Consider the following 16,556-nt stretch of genomic DNA (forward strand, 5'->3'; position numbering starts at 1 on the left):
TGAAGTGTAGATCTGTTACTGTAGCAACTCCACCTCGTCGTCCATCCAGACAAAGTTATCTGTGCATGCTTTCGCCATTGTGTCTTCTTTGTTTTGGTTTGTAATCACTGTGTTGTAGAGGCGCTTCAGCCGTGGTGTTGCTTTGCAAATTTACACTGCCACCCATTGGCCTGGCGTGCATACTACAGCGTTTCCAGTAGATTTTGCGGCTCCGTGTGAACGGAGATCGTTTCAATAACGTCATCATATAAACGCAGAAGTTTTTTAAAACGCAAAGGACAGACTTTGCCGTTTTTAGAGAAACCGTTGTCGTCTAAATAGTGCCTTAGACACACTCCTCCTTGTGAATGATCAGTTCAGCGTCTGCCTAACACAGCAGCAGAGGCTAAAATCCGACACTGAGCCATTAAACAGTACCAACATCCTCACACTGAGACCGAAACGACTGAACTCTGTTGTTAAACCCATTTAACAACAGAGTTCAGTCGTTCCTGTTTACAATTTTGAAAGAGATTGTAAAGTGACGTTAGTGATGCTAGCTGTTAGCCGTCATTGTGCATAAAATATGGATACTACGCATGCCTAACACAAAAATGCATATTAGATTGTAGTGTTTGACAGGGTATAATAGGAGTCTTTTTTCAGTATGGGAATTATTTAAATGAAGTAGAGAGCTTGAAGAAATGATTTGTTCAGGCACACACTGTAGAGGAACAGGAACACAGTTACTTGAAAAGATTGATTTTTTACAGTCTAATTTTTGATGAATTTTACATGGAGTTTGATTTGAATCTGTGGTCGTGAACTAACTCTTGTACTCTTGTACTCTTGTACTGGTTTTACAGTGTGTATCCCTTAATCTGTGTAAAAACAGATATTCATACACATATCACTTTTAAGCCTACCTCTTATCAACCAAATGAGGCTTCTGTCATGTTTTTCTTCTGAATTGGAAACAGAAGGCCCTGCAGTTTCTGAGAATTGAACAACACCAAAATGGTTGTGATGGGTATTCTGTTGAAATACTGATACCTTGCTCCCATCGTTTTTTCGGCCTGACAGATCATTGGAAGCTGTCGACACCCCACTTTGGCACAGTGGGGGATTGAAGGGAACAGTAATAAGTACCTCGCTGTATGTGCCCATACCCATCCGCCCCCCGCCTCCACCTCTCCATGCTTCTCTCCTCTGCCTCTCAGAGCAAGACTTGTTTAATTTTAGCAGCTTTGACGCACATTTGACATAGATTAATTATAGAGGCTCTTCATGTCATTTAGCGAGTCGCATACGAACACACACTCGCTCAGTACCAGAGGATACGTTTATTCAGGGCACCCTTTCTTCTGCAACAAATCAACTTCATCCCGAGCAGCCCACAGCAGCAGCCCCTGTCTCAGCTCTCATACCTCTTCCTCCATCCTCAGCATCACTCCGTCCTCCTCCGCCCTCGCTCTCCAAGCCCTCTCGGGTCTCAGACGTGATTGCCTCCTCCTGGAAAGCTCTATCCACTCACACCTTTCCTGGCCCTTCTCCACGCTGCTTGACTGATCGGGAGAAATTGCACCGGAGACGACTGTCGCTCCTTCAACGATTTCATGGCCTAGTTTCACTGCGATAAGAAAAACAGTCAAAAAAAGGAAGGAAGTAGTGAATGGTTCACAGTCAGTCAGTCATCACTACAGCTGGGAAGCTCCATCCTGGAACCTTTTTTCCCCTTTTATTTACCTTCCAATATTTTGGTATTTGAGCAGATATGTGATTCAACATTTGCTTTTTCAGTAAACATGGCACTGACAAAACCTTTTCCACATGCAGTTTGATACAATGTAGCTTACCTGAGTGTGTTTCAGTGTTACAGCTGAATCATTTCTTCTCTGAACTTCTGTTGATTTGATAAAAATATAATAAAAAATGAACCAAATTAAAGCTCAGGGGTTCAGATGTGGTGAGGAATGTAGGGTGGTATAAAAATTGGTTTACATTTTTCTGAGATTTGAGAAAGGGCTTTTACTTCTCATGAATATAATGCAATTATTCTTAGTTCCATATATGTATTTACTTTGTGTTAACACCTAGTCATATATTTATCCTTGGCTGTTTCGGTGCATTAACAGGTCTGAATACATGGGGCACTCCAATTTTAGTGTCGGCTGGCTTGACCACAAAAATGTGAGTAATGGCTAGCTTGATGCAGAAACACCAGATCTGGGCCACCAAGAAGCTCAGGAGGACAGGATTTGATTCAGCTTTGAGCAAGAAATGACTGTCACTTGCATCTCTGTGGTCTAACCAGCAGACTCTGAAGTCACAGATAACACAGGCAGAGCACAGCGAAGTCTCGGCAAGAAGAGCAAATGTAGTAAAATTGCTGGGGAAGCAATGTCTGGAAAACTATTTAAATGAAATGATTTTTTTTTTCTTTTTCGAACACCGGCCTGATCAACTGGCTGATTGTATTTACTGGCCTGATGTAACTTCCATACCCAGGGTGTGTGGGGGAACTGAGCCTCACTTTCAGTGAAGTGAAACACCAACACACAAAGCAGAGGACAGAAGCTGCGTTACTGTGAACAACACCAAAACATTGCAGTTTTTTTCTGTTCATTGGGCTTAGGCACTGTTAAAACAAAAACTAATAATAGTAAGGAAAACCCTGATTTTTATGAATTTCATCAGAATCTTTGCAAATTCCACAATATTTTGCATTTCACATTTCAATTCCATTTTTATTGACAAAATCCATAATTCCATCCATGTTTTCAGCATTGTGGAAATCATAGGGCCTCTGGGTCCTCCTTTGCAAAATAATAAAACAGCCCACTGCTTTTACTGAGAGTGTTAAACCAATCGAATGTTACTGATATCCTAAGGAGAAAACAAGCAGCTTAAAGACAGGAGGGGGTAATTGTTTAATATCATGATCATGTCATCGTGTAGACAAACTTGATTGACTGAAAACTTTCCAAATTGTCTTTGCGCCCATTACTCCTGCCATTAAAGACATAGATATGAGGCTGAAATAGGGGTGCATTACCCTGATAATGACACTGAATTGCCGCTGTGTATCATTTCATTTTTAGACTGACATTGTGTTCATGTTAGCCATCCTTCTTTGTTGGTGGGGAGTAGGGATGTCAGTTTTGGTTCATTTTGCTTTTGGTAGCACGCCACCAATTGAGCAACAACTAACCTGTTAATTTTATAAGAAAAAAAAAAGTGAAATGGAGTAAAATTAAAAAGGTCTCTTCTTTTTGTTCATCAGTCCATTGAGCTTTAGAGCCACATTTAGAGGTGCTATCCATTAAGAGGTGTTGAAATTTTAATACATTTATGATGAATGTTTTGCCTTTCATTTTACTTTTTGTTGGATTTGCTGACAGACAGGCGGCTAGCTGTGTTAGCATGTGGAAACATAGTGGCCACTGCCCACCCTCTGGTCTTCACTGGTTAGCTGACGTTAACCTTGGCTGCTTTGTGCATCAATTGGGCGGGAGCTAGCTAGCTTTGGTATTCATTTGGCAGTTACCACTGTTAACGGCATCCAGAGATTGCAACGGCATCATGGATCGGGACAGCGTTACCGGCGGTAATCCCACCCAACGCAGGTGGTGTAAAATAGCTACAGACCAGCAGCAGCAACCTATCAACTCTAGCATGAGTAGCACAGTCTGAAATAATGTTTGTCTCGTCTGACTTTACTGATTTGTATGTCACCATGTTGTCACATTTCAGGTATTACTTTGGTTGCTACTATCATAAACAATAGAAATGTTGGCCAAACGTATGAAACAAGACCCAAGTTGTATTAAACCCGAATTGTCTAAAGTCTTGTAGTGCCGGTTATAGTCGCCCATTGCGCAAAACTGCAGCTTTGAGTGTGTTCTTGTGTCATTAAATTAACACACACTGACTGTCATTAAACAACTGTTGCCGGGCATCGTATAATACGTGAGCTGAGCCATGATAGAGCATAGTTATTGTCACTGTGGCAACCTACAGTCACATCAAAGACCTGAGGAGCGCATACATCATCACATCTTTGTATGTTTACTGTTCATAACCCTGTATGATAATCGCTACCTCTCAGGAGGAAAGGGAGGATTGTCAGGGCCCTCTCATCATATTCTTAGCATGTAGATTAGACAAGCTTTGATCCATCTAATAAGCCCTCCCCTGGCACAGTGTGTGTTAGCTCTGCTTCACTGGAGCACAGAGAGGGCCCAGGCTTGGAGCTCCAAACTGATGCATGGATGCTGTCTTCATCTCTTTCTGTGTCTATCCACAGCCCCAAGCAGATAAGCATCACTGGCACGACCAAATTCAACAACTTTCCTTTTCTTGTGCTGTCTCTTTGGCTTCCTCTTTTCTTTTTTCCTGTTGTTTCTAACCATTGATTTGTCTTTTCCTGTTTCTTTGTAGTCTCGCCTTCTGTTTCTCTTTCGGTGTCTGTTTGTGTCTCTCCAACTGTCTCTCTTCATCAAGTGAGCCTTCTGAACAGACTTTTCTAACTTCTTATCCAGTGACTTCTCAAACTCTCCATCCCTCCTCCTCGTCCCAGCCCATTTTTCATCTTCTTCCTCTCCCTTTAGGATGTGGTGTACTAACAAAATCCAAATTGAGTGACATTGAAACATGATCAAACATGTCACTTCACAGTTTAAATTTGCGTGTACTCGATGCAGCTTTACGTTGTACATTTATTTGCTCTTTAAGCCAGTGGGGGTGCAGGATGAAGATTAAAGCTGTATAACCGTAACCTCGAGAAATCAAGAGTAGCAGCCCAAATCACTCAGAGCACAAACACCAGTGGCTGCTGTGAAAGATCGACAAATGCGGCTGAGGGAATGTGAGGATTTGGAAGCCGTTTGATCAGTAAATGTGCAGATACCCCCACAACAAACTCAGTAAGCAGAGCCTCTGAACCAATCATTTTGAAGAATTGACCCTGGGATGTTAGCCTGCAGATATGAAGACAGGCAGTGAAGTGGAAAAGGAAATGGAGATGCTTTTCCACAAGGCAAAGTTACTGGTCACTGCATATTTTGAACAAGAAAATCATGCAGACGATGAAATCTGATGAAGAGCTATGTCTCTTAACTCCGTCTTTGCTGAATATGAATCCACACATCGAGGTTTCAAAGCAGGAACCTTTGCCCTAAGGTCTCAGTATGCTTCAACCCCACCAGGTTGTATGACTGATGTCAGACCACAGCTGAAAGATAAATGTTTAAACCTATTTCTAATGGCCAAACTTGAAGGAGTGATGAAAGGTCTGGGGGTTTGGGAGGTAGTGGGTTGTAGTCAGGAGGAGGCTAGGACAGACCTTTCCCCCTGTTTTCAAGGTTAGGCATTGGGAATGGGTATAATGCTGCATTCCATTTACCTCCTAAGTGGGATCTGGCAGTCATGTCACCCCCAAATTGACTGTGTTCCAGTACCACCAGAAAACCAACTTGCTATTAGCAATACCAGTTCTAGCCAGGTTAGCCAGGTTAGAATCGATATGTACCGATAAATTGATATCCTCGACAACACTATTAGCAACTTGCCCCAGGCCCCAGTTTTGTGCGCTGTTCTAATGTATACCTACGAAAGTACTGCAAGCCAATTTGTATAAAATCCATGTAATTGTGAAGGCTGTAATCACATGACCAATACGCCTATGGGAGTAAAAACGCAAGTAGCATAAAGACTGAAAGTAAGGTATGTAAGGATGCAGGATGGGGTGGTGGATGGGTCTGGCAATACAGGACTTTCCCCCAGGAGACCGCTGTTTGGTACCACGTGAGATGAAGTGAACTTTGAGTTAATATACATTGTCACCATGTTTCTTCTCCTAAACTTAATCAAAGTAACTTCACATGCCTAAACGTAACCTACATAATGTTATGTTAAGTAAAATAATGTCATATGCGGGTGCTATTTCGTTAGATATCATAAGAAATGTCATGTGAGGATAAATGCATGTTCACAGATGGAAGTTTCATAGTACTGTGCGCATGACTGTCTTGGTGGGACACAAATAAGATGTAAGTGTTGTATATTACTACGGCTTTAGTTACTTTTGATGTCACAGAGTGGCCATCTTGGATTTTGAGTCAGGGTTCGTGAGGTTCTTTCAATTGAACCTTGACTCCACAAGACACAAGAACTTCAGGGGGTGTACCAACCGAAATTAGCAACCGGGAACTCTCAGAAAATTCATACTTCCCAGTGTTAGTGGAATGCATCATAAACACTTCTGCCTTCAGGTGTGGTCGGACAACAGACATCTGTATTTGTGGAGAGAGATTGAGAAGTCAACACGTATCTGTGGACACAGAATCTGCGGGGAAAGGGGGTAATGGTTGCACTGTTAGACAGTCTGACCGTACTTGACAGAAGTAGTTTGTGAAGAATGATAAACAAGTTCAAACCCTACCCACTTTTACACCTCCACACACCTGGCCAATGGCAGAAAACTAGTTCATACTGCGCATTGCCCAACCATGTCTTAAGACAAAACTGTTCCCACCATGATCATTTGTGGGATGACAAGAGGGGCAAGGTGCTACAATTTTTTTTAAATTTGTGAATAAAATTGCACACTTTCAGACAGTCCTCGAAAGCATTCATGGTTTGCTTTCTGTTGCACAAACAAACAGTGACCTAAGTAATTAGAATTGCAAAAAAACCCCCAAAACAACCCGATTTCACCAAGCAGTTCAGTCAAGTCCAGTTCAGTCTGCATTGTCAAAGGTTCGGAATGGTGACAATAGAATTGTTCCATTCTGTGCCCCTTTTTCTTTTGTTACCCTGTTTTTGAGCTACCCAGCATGTCGATTCAATACTAAAAGGTGGAGCATTGCAGTCTGTTGATTGATCTAGAGAGACACAATTGTTTTGCTGACACCAAAGCAGCACTTTAGCATTTCCCAAACTCTCTTGGCTTTTCCAGCAGCATTCTTTGCTGCTGCCTGCAGCCTTTTCTGAAACAAGGCTTGTCTCCTTTTTGTAGTTAATAGCCAAATATAGAGAAGAAAGAACACACAAGGTTTTGGTTTCCTTTATTTTATCATTGTTACAGATCAGATCTAGGGTAAAGACATGTCTTTGAGGGTTACGTATAGGTTCTAAGGGTACTATGCTAAAAGTGTTTGGTAAAAATGCTGCTTAAGAGAACTTGAGAGAAAGGTTCAAACCCTGCCGATTTTTCCACCTTTACACACCTGGCGAGTCATTCTGTGAAGTGGGCATGATTGTCGGATTGTCTGTTTCAGAAAGTTACAGATATTGCCGCACACAGCCTCTGATCTGAAAGGTGTCTCGGACACTGTTAGATGTTCTAACAAGCACTTTGTCTGAAGCATACTGAGGCCTTTAAGACCTCTTCTTGTCCAATTTATTGCCTTCTTGACAGTTCACACTTTCCTACCTTCGCCCTTTCTTTATGTTAATCTTCACACTCTTACTACTGGCTGTCACCAGTGCTCTCCCTTCTCACTTTGTCCCCCTTTTCTCACTTCCCACTCACCACCTACTGTGACTCTGCTGTGACCTATCGAGGTCGTTCAGCCGGAGCAGTGGAAGTTTCACAACTAAACAGCTGGAAATGAAGCAAGAGAAGTGGAAGTGCATCTGCTGAGCATGTGTCACTCGATGTTGGAATGACAAGTTTAATGATGTGGGAAAGAATGGTCTTGAATTCACAATGGGTTGTTTTGTTTGGAGCCTTGCTCAGAGATGGGAGTTAGATAGAGGAGTGAATACAGATAAGAGCTGGCATCTCTCAGTTAATCCCACTTGATGGTTGTATTGTAATGTAGTGAACAATTTCTCTGAACTCAGACTTTAATAAAGATAAAAATGACATTACTATGTAGGGTTTGCCCTTTAGTCCTTGGGACTGCTTTTCTTCTCTCAACACTCGGGGCCTCATTTATCAAAGTGTTTAGAGGAAGTTCTAATTACGAACTCCCAACATAAACAAGAAAGTTGGTGTTCAATATGCATAGGCACTACAGCTGGGATGACATGCGTATCTCCTTATTCCATACTATCATGATACTTTGGTGCTGATTTGATATCCATTGATTCATCCATCCATTATCCTGTTAAGGGTTGGGGGAGGGCTGGAGCTTATCCCAGCTGACATTGGGCAAGAGGTGGGGTAAACCCTGGACAGGTCACCAGACTACAACAGGGCTGACACATACTGTAGAGACAGAGAACCTTTCACACTCCATTTACACCTACGGCCAATTTAGAGTCATCAGTTACCCTAACCTACATGTCTTTGGACTGTGGGAGGAATCAATTTGATTGTATTTCCCAATCTTTGCTGAGCAACAGTTTTGTGTGAAAGGAGTTAAAGGCCTGTCCCATATAGATGTCTGTCCCTAATATAGGCCCGTTGAGTTCAGTGATTTAAGCAAATAAAAGCCCAGGCTGTTAATTGAAGTTTTACCTGGTTTATCAGTGAAGTGTATGAAGTCTCTAGCTACTAACAGTGAGAAACAGAGTGATGGCTGACTCATATAAACAGGTCCAGCCCAGCTAAATAAACATCAGCAGGTCTGCCTTGTATAGCTTATGTCACATGTATAAAATGTCTGTACCCTCGCTGCACTATGTTTCTTTAAAGCTATGTAATTCTGGTCATGGGTCACATATGTAGTTCAGGTGCCGTCTCACTCCCTCTTTCTTCTCCTTGCCGTTCTCACTCTCATAGAACTGAAATTATATCCAGTAATGGCCTGTGTCCCTGTAGTGTTTTTCCTCAACAAAAAAGTGGTGGCAGGGCGCTGGGAGCTCTTTATCCAAGCACTTCATAAAAAAACGCCTCCAGCGCTACTTGTTAAGGATGCACTGTGCATGAGTTTTGTTTCTGTTACAAGAATATCTTGACATTAATGGTACCTTGGTAATTAATACAACGCTACATAAACAGAGGGTTGAATACACAGGTAACAATGAGCTTACAACGGTACTTACTCGTGCAAGTTTGAACAATAGAATATGTTGTGTTGAGTTGCTTCATTCATTTGAATAACTCTTAACTTTTGCCGGTATGTCCTCGGTGTCACACGTCCCTAGAGGATGTCAATGCTGATTGGCAATTGTGGCGAGAAGTGGTTGCTAAAGTTCTGATTTTTCAAATCTTGTGATGCGGAATTGTGCTGCTCACTTAATTTGCGCCACTTCATTTGCGCATTTCACATTATTTGCATCGTGTCCATCGCGTCTTACTGCATCTTTACATTGACTTTACTTGGACTTTACTCGTGTGAGTTGTTTTATTTGTACCTGGGGTGAACACAACATTAGGCAGACATGAAAAAAGACAGATGAGAAAATAAAGAAAAAACACTATGTGGAGGACCTGGCTTCTTTAATTGCTTTGTATTCTGTGGCAATAAAGGTCTTGCTAGTGAAGACACAGCAGTGTTTGTGTGCAGCTATTTTCTCATTTGCTTCAGCTTTGTTTTTTCTTGAAACAGATATGATGTCATGTTGCTCACAGATTGCAACAATAACTTCTTCCCCTTTACAAAGATTGAAATAAGGTAGTTGGATTTGAATTAAATTGATTCTCGATTAAAGAACTCGATTAAAAATGTGCAAAAAAAAAAAATTGAAATACATATTTGAATCAATTTTATTTCCCACGGGCCACAGGAATGCACAATCAGTAATCAGTGATTGATTTCCATCAGTCTGCCTCAACAACCCTTTTGCAAAACAAAAAGGATTCTACAAACCCTGCTTACAAACCCTAGTGTTTATTTATGTCAGGTTGATTTAATATTAAATGAGGTTCAGCAAAACTAAAACGACACAAGTGGCACAGAACCACTTCAGGGTCATTCAAAGATGATCTAACTATTTTTTTATGGAGCTACAGGTGCTCAGTGATGCAGTACTAGGAGAGGAACAGCTGGAATCGATGCAAATAAAAATAAATAAATTCAGCCTTAAAGAAATGATTTTCTTGTTCAGAAACAGAAGCACCCATTCCTACTTTTCATTTCACAACACGAGTTGCTAATTTAAATTGAAAGTCATCTGAAAATGTCATTTGTACTGCAGTAACACTGGGGTCAAATATGTCTTTCGGTGTCAATCTGTCAATTTCACTGAGTTTAAATGTGTCCGATTTGGGAGTTGGGTTGCCCACGATTCCACTTGTCTACAGGATTTAAATGTGACATGACAGCAGCTGCTGGTGACTGACAGAACACACAGAGTGGGACGTACGGTTCACTGATGGCCACATGCTCACAGTGCCATCAAACACACCAGCCCGACTGTGCTCCTAGCATGTTGTAACACTATAGGAAACTGTCTCTTTGATACTGTTGTAGGACTGGCAGACATGCAGTGTCACTTCAGATCACTCTGACAGAGACACACACTCTTCCGCTCTCTTTTTTTTTGGCAAAAGATTTTCTCAGTGGAGACAAGTGTAATGATTTCATGGTGCTTGTAAAGAGTTTATGGTGTTCCAGACTCTTGTCAGCTGTGGTGCTGCAGTCTCCTTAAAGCAAACCCTGTTAGTGGAAAAGCAGAATGCAGCACAGATAATTGTTTTCAGGTCTAACACTGCATTTGCATAGAAACAGTTTTACATGGGAACGCATAATTTCACTTCTAGGATCAACACAAAAGGGTTCTTTTGTCTGAGCATGAGTGCACAAAGTCTTTAACTTTGTAGACGTATTCTTTACAGGTAGGATTTCACAACTGTCTTCAGATCAGTATGATTTTGCAGAGCTGCTGTTACTCAACCTGCAAAAAAAACAATACAACACAAAATAATTTCATCATTTGAATATGATTTATTCAAGTTGCTGGTACTTGTGTCGACATTACATAACAGTCATTACAGTGTCTGATGGCCCAGATAAGAGAGTGTTGTGGCCTCATCATAGTGCCTCAGAAAGTGATGACTGTTTACTCATCTAAAAGAGTTTTTTTCTGCTGCACAGTTAGCTGCTCACCCAATGAGCAATCAGCTTGCATTGAAGGCTGCAACTAACAATCATCTGCCTCTTTTGATAGCTGTGGCCAGAGGCATTTTCAGGTTGTCTGTCCATCCCTTCCATTCTTGTGAATGCAATATCTCAAAATTGCCCAGAGGGAATTTCTTAAAATCGAGCACAAAGTTTCAACTCAGTGATGAAGTGTTTAAATATTTGTGGTCAAAGGTCAAGGTCACTGTGACCTTGCATTGGTCTCATTCTCGTGACACAATAGCTCAAGAAAGCCTGGAGGTACTTTCCTCAAATTTGGCACAAACATCCACTTGGGCTCAAGAACAAATCTGGTAGTTGAAGGTAAAGGTCACTGTGACCTAACAAAACATGTTTTTGGCCATAACTCAAGAATTTATATGCTAATTATGACAAATTTCACACAAATGTCTAATAGAGTAAAATGAGGAAGTGATGACGTTTAATATTCAAAAGGTCGGAGGTCAACTTCTCTGTGACATCATATTGTTCTGCAAAAATGCTTTTTTTGGGGGGCATTGCTTAACGTCATAACTTGGTCAGATACTGAATTGTCAACACTTACCTTGGGTGCCCACCTTGAAACTGTGCTGATTGTATTGATCATCTGTGTGTCCATGTTTTCACAGACTTGACTTGACTTGTCCGCAGTGGCATACAACTGCAAAGCGGTAATTCTAGTTTTCATTAAGGATAGATTTGCTAATTACTTTCTCGATCAGTCAATCAAATGTTTTGTGTTCTAAATGTCAGCTAATAGTTTAAAAAATGCTTATTAAAGTTTCCTAAAGGCCAAATTAATGTCATCAAATGTCTTGTTTTATCAGACCGGTGGCCAAAAATCCAAACATAACATTTACTGTCACATAGGACAAATAAAAGCGGCACATGCTCACATCTGAGAGGCTAGAACCAATGTGTTTTAGGCTTTTTGCTTGAAAAATAACTAAATTAATAATCGGTTATTAAAATAGTTGTAGATTGTTTTTCTGTTGATTAGTTTTCACAGCACTATTTGTCTGTTAATTTCACTATTACACACCAATGGAGGGTAATTTGTATTGACATTTAAACTTTTTTTTTCACCTGATAATGTTTTGTCCTGAATAATAGAGACAAAAATGTAATTTGTAAATGGAGTTGTTTTTCCCTTGTTGCAGTGTCCAAAGAGTGAGCATGAAACTGTTGTTTTCTCTGCAGAGACGCTTGCCAACAGTGAGAGAAGTGAGCTTGAGGTTTATTTATAGAAATGAAAAATGAGCTCAATGTTTCTCATAATTCAAACCAGATGGACGAGTTATAATGAAATATATCTCCATATGGTTTGTATCACAGTCAGAGTTGGTCAGAGGTAAAACATCTGAGTGTCATAATTTTAGATTAGGAACAGAAAACAAAACATCAATATTTCCAACACTTTGGTCCATAGCGAGATATTCTGACAGCAACTGGGAAGATGACCAGTTTACTGAGGATATTTATGCTTCATAGAATCCTAATGATTTTGAGAGCAGTTTTCTCTAGCGTCAGCATCTGGTCAACATCTCTACCGTTTGGACATATAAATCTTTGAATGTTCCTCTCAGAACAACCAATCTGTGGCCATGTACAGAACGTTGTATAACATGACATAGACTCAGAGTTTTGAGTCTTTGAATCTTCAGAAATCTTCCTCAGTCAAAGACAAGGACACAAGGCTGCTATGAATGAGGTTTGAGTTGTAATTAACAAACCAGGACACTACCTCCTAACAGGGAACTAGCTCTGCATTTTTTGTTGTTGGCTTGCTTGTTCAGAGCTGAATGATATAGTTGTTATGCAAACATAAATTCAGACACATAAGTACAAAACTGCCAAAGATGTGTTAACGGTGATTTAGAAGCAGTGTTGCCATTACATGGTTGACCCCCTGCAGAGCACTGTGGTGGGCTCTAGTGTATTTAAAGGCGCTGTATGTAAGAATGTGGCCAAAATGGTTACTGCACTCAAAATCAAAATATTGCAGCGAGTCGTGTCCGCCCCCCCTCCCCTACAGATTAGAGGTTGCTGCTCTGTGCTGAATTGCTGCGTTATGCTCCGGCGTCCGGCAAAAATAGAAGTCCTGTGTATCTGTTGCGGAGGGCTCCGGAGTGCCGCGGCTGAGACGGAGCCGGGAGGCAGCACAGCCGCAGCCGGTGGATACACACACATTGACTAGAAGTGAATCCTATCGGCTCCGCTGCCGTGCCGGAGCCCAGACGCAACCAACACGCATCTGGTGGAAATTGGGGGTGATTTGTTTGCCCACGGGCGGCTGCCATGGCAGGGGCCGCGTCGCCGCGTCCTTTGGTTTTCCAGTGGACCGTTCGAGCAAGTCCGGCTTCTCTGCTGCTAACGCTGCTGCCGGGATACAGCTGAGGAGGAGCCGGCTGCTAATGCTATGTACCGGGACGCTGCTAATGCTGCTTGCCGTGCTGCTGACGTTTGTTTCTCAAAAAAATCAGTCGGATTTTTCATGACCCACCTGCACATGGGCTACAATGTATGATCGAAAATGAATAACAGTTGAAAGTATTCGAAATGTCCATCCCCATCTAGCTATGATGCTAGTTAGCCAACTTTGGCTAAAGCTTACCTGTCAAGGAGAAGTAGCCACTTCGACATCCGATTTCAAATTCTTCTCCGCTTTCAACCGTCTCCACCATTCAAAAGCATCTCCTATATAGACCCTCGCTTTGCCTCGAGTTTTGTCTTGGCGATTTGGGAATCATAACGAGGTCGTTTGGGTTTAGTCGCACCGTCAGCCATTGTAGCTCAGTCGTAACTGTAACTGATGCTGAGACTCTACTGACTGCGTGACTGGTAGACGCTGGTGGGTGGCACAACAGGCCAAAACACAAATTCAAAACATAAACATGATTTGCAGACCGTAAAAAAATGTTTTAAATGCGAATATTCTGGCTGTACTATTGTTGTCGGTGAGATCAGTATGTTATATTAATATTATTCCTTAGTCTCTGTGACATATTAGGAGGATTTTACGACTATTTGCTTTAGATTTCTTACATATAGCTCCTTTAAAGTTTATGTATTTACTGTGAAATTTCTTCTTAAATCTCCTTAATTTGGGGTATTATGAACACCACAGCCACTGAAGGCCACTACTGGGAGTTGAGGCTTTTGTTTGGACAAAACAACCAATTGCAAGACATTATCTGAGGCTCTGAGAAGTGGTGATGGGTATTGTTTGACTAGTCATTTAAAATTGTCCAAAAAATAGATAAAGTAATTGAGGAAGTAAATAAACATTCAAGCCAGCATGACTTGAGCAGCTTAATTAAAAGTAATCACCAAGTTTGTTGGTTTGGATAAACTATCATTGATTTATAGCAAAATTTTGCACAGGGGCAGTGCACTTGTTTAGAAGTGGTGGCGCCTCCTATTGAGCAATTTCAAAATAATTTTCCACACATGGTTCAACATTGTTCTGAAACATATCCTGCAAGTTTTGCAATAATTGGACAAATGATGTCTAATTTATGGTCTGCTTTGTGTTATGTCATGCCTGTTTTGTGCATCAATAGCAATTGTAGTTGATTTGAATGACATGCTGAGTGTGTATTTTAGCTATGTATTTGGACACACTCTGCAAGTTTCCTGATGATTAGCCTAACAGTTGTGGAATTAGGTTTGTTTGCGTGCTGAGCATGCTTGTGAAGTTCATTGGTCAGTATTTTAAAAATGCAGTGAGACATCAACAAGCTTTATGCAACTTTTGACAAGCTGGGTCCAATAATGTTCCACTAAAATTTGGGACAAATCGGACTTAAAGTTTAGGAGGAGATGTCAAAACTCAGGTGGACATGTGTGTCCCAAGGCCAAGTGGGTGATATTTCTAGGGAAGCATTTTCACATCATTTCCAGTTACAGGGCCAAATTTCATGTTTAGACGTTCCAGCTCATGGCAATTTGAGTGTCTGATAATAAACCAGCACAAACTCAAAATGATTCTGCCCCTTTAGGAACCAGCACAGAAACAATAGAGTTTCAACCATTTGGGCTTCAACCCCATATAGATAATATAATAAATTTCAAATGATAAAATAATAAATAAAAAAGGTTAGTTGCAGCCATAATCAGTTTGCATTTTGAATTCGTATTCCCACATCTCTGAAATATATACCAGAAAAGCATTTCTTCTACAACACATTTTAGGGAATAAATGTGTCAGATGCATTTATTTTTCACTCAGGTTTCATGGCCGCTCAGCTTGAAATTAACAGGCTACGGGCCACTTGTTGACTGTGTTACCTGCAGGCTGAACACTCAGTCAAAATGCTGCTGTAAATGCACTTTGACGCTTTTAAACGCACTTTAAGCAAAAAGTGTTAGTGGTGAGTCCTTCTGCTATAACATGATCTGATCTCTCTTGTTAACCCAACAGGAAGTGTACCCAGTCAGAGGGGAAATAGCGCTCTCATCCAACGACCTCCAACTGGTGCTACAAGTGGAACGTAATCAGTGAGTATCCTTCCTCTCCTACCATCCTTCCTGCCTCAGCACCTTTAATAACCTCCTCTGTCTTCCACCTGAGAAGAGGAATTAATTGGGTGAATGTAGTGAAGTGATAATAGAGGGAGATATCAGAAAGCTGCCTTTGTGCCTCTTCTCTCAGCTCCATCTTGAATTTTCCATGGGTCTGTGCTTTACCAAAAGTGCAGAAATATTTCCACATTTTGAAAGCATAATAAAGATTGAATGGATGGCTTTATGTGCTAGTGCTAATAGCATTTATAGCTCAATAACCCTGAAGCAACAAGCTTTGAGCTCTTATTTTATAAAGAACATGTTCAGAATACTGAGAATTTTGTTAGGTCAATGGGTCAGCACAGACAGCTTTGGGAATCACTGATGCTGAAAAAGAAAGCCAAAGTTCCATTAGGTGCATTATTTGATGGTCATGCACAGTTGCTCGTCCATGGCTGTGATAGTTTAGTCATGGTTTCAACTAATGGAATTGGAATCCTCTCATATTTGCCTCGACAGAGATAAATATGACATGCTCTTGAATCACAGCTTTAGTTATTTGCTCCATTGTAATGGGAGCAGGGAATGTGTGAGTGACACACCTCAGGGCACAAAGAGAAGCGAGGCTAATCAGAATGAGCCGTGGGTTTCATGGAGGGCACGTGGAGCAGGGTAGAAGGCTGGCAGAGGTTATGATGTTCCTGTGATAACATCATGGGGAGCTCTGTCTGGTGCGTGCACATTAGCCAGAGACGTGCCGTGACTCCCAAGGTGGACCACTGAACATGCTCATACAGCCCCGAGGGGGAGAGAACATGTCTGAACACCTCCCCTGTGTTGAGCAGAGATTCCTGACCAAACACACCCTCACAACACTACTCGTGACGATTTCATTAGGGATGTCTAGTTATACTAATTAAAGGGCCAGTGTGTAATATTTGGCATGGTTTATTGTCAATCTGAATCTGAATCTGAATATTCTACCCATTAATATGTTTATACAAGTGTATAATCGCTATAAAATAAAATTCGTTTGGTTTTCGTAGCCTCATAATTATG

At 41.2% G+C, this 16,556-nt stretch overlaps 1 protein-coding gene across 1 annotated transcript in view; it reads left to right on the plus strand.

Moving 5' to 3' along the window:
- Window positions 1-16,556, plus strand: part of adam19a (ADAM metallopeptidase domain 19a) — a 283,587-nt gene that overhangs the window by 109,101 nt on the left and 157,930 nt on the right. The window contains exon 3 of the mRNA XM_050067214.1: window positions 15,415-15,491. Coding sequence (XP_049923171.1) covers window positions 15,415-15,491 — 77 coding nt within the window. The remainder of the gene's footprint in view (window positions 1-15,414; window positions 15,492-16,556) is intronic.

Source organism: Epinephelus moara, chromosome 17 (assembly GCF_006386435.1).
Source record: "Epinephelus moara isolate mb chromosome 17, YSFRI_EMoa_1.0, whole genome shotgun sequence".
Classification (NCBI taxonomy): Eukaryota; Metazoa; Chordata; class Actinopteri; order Perciformes; family Serranidae; genus Epinephelus; species Epinephelus moara.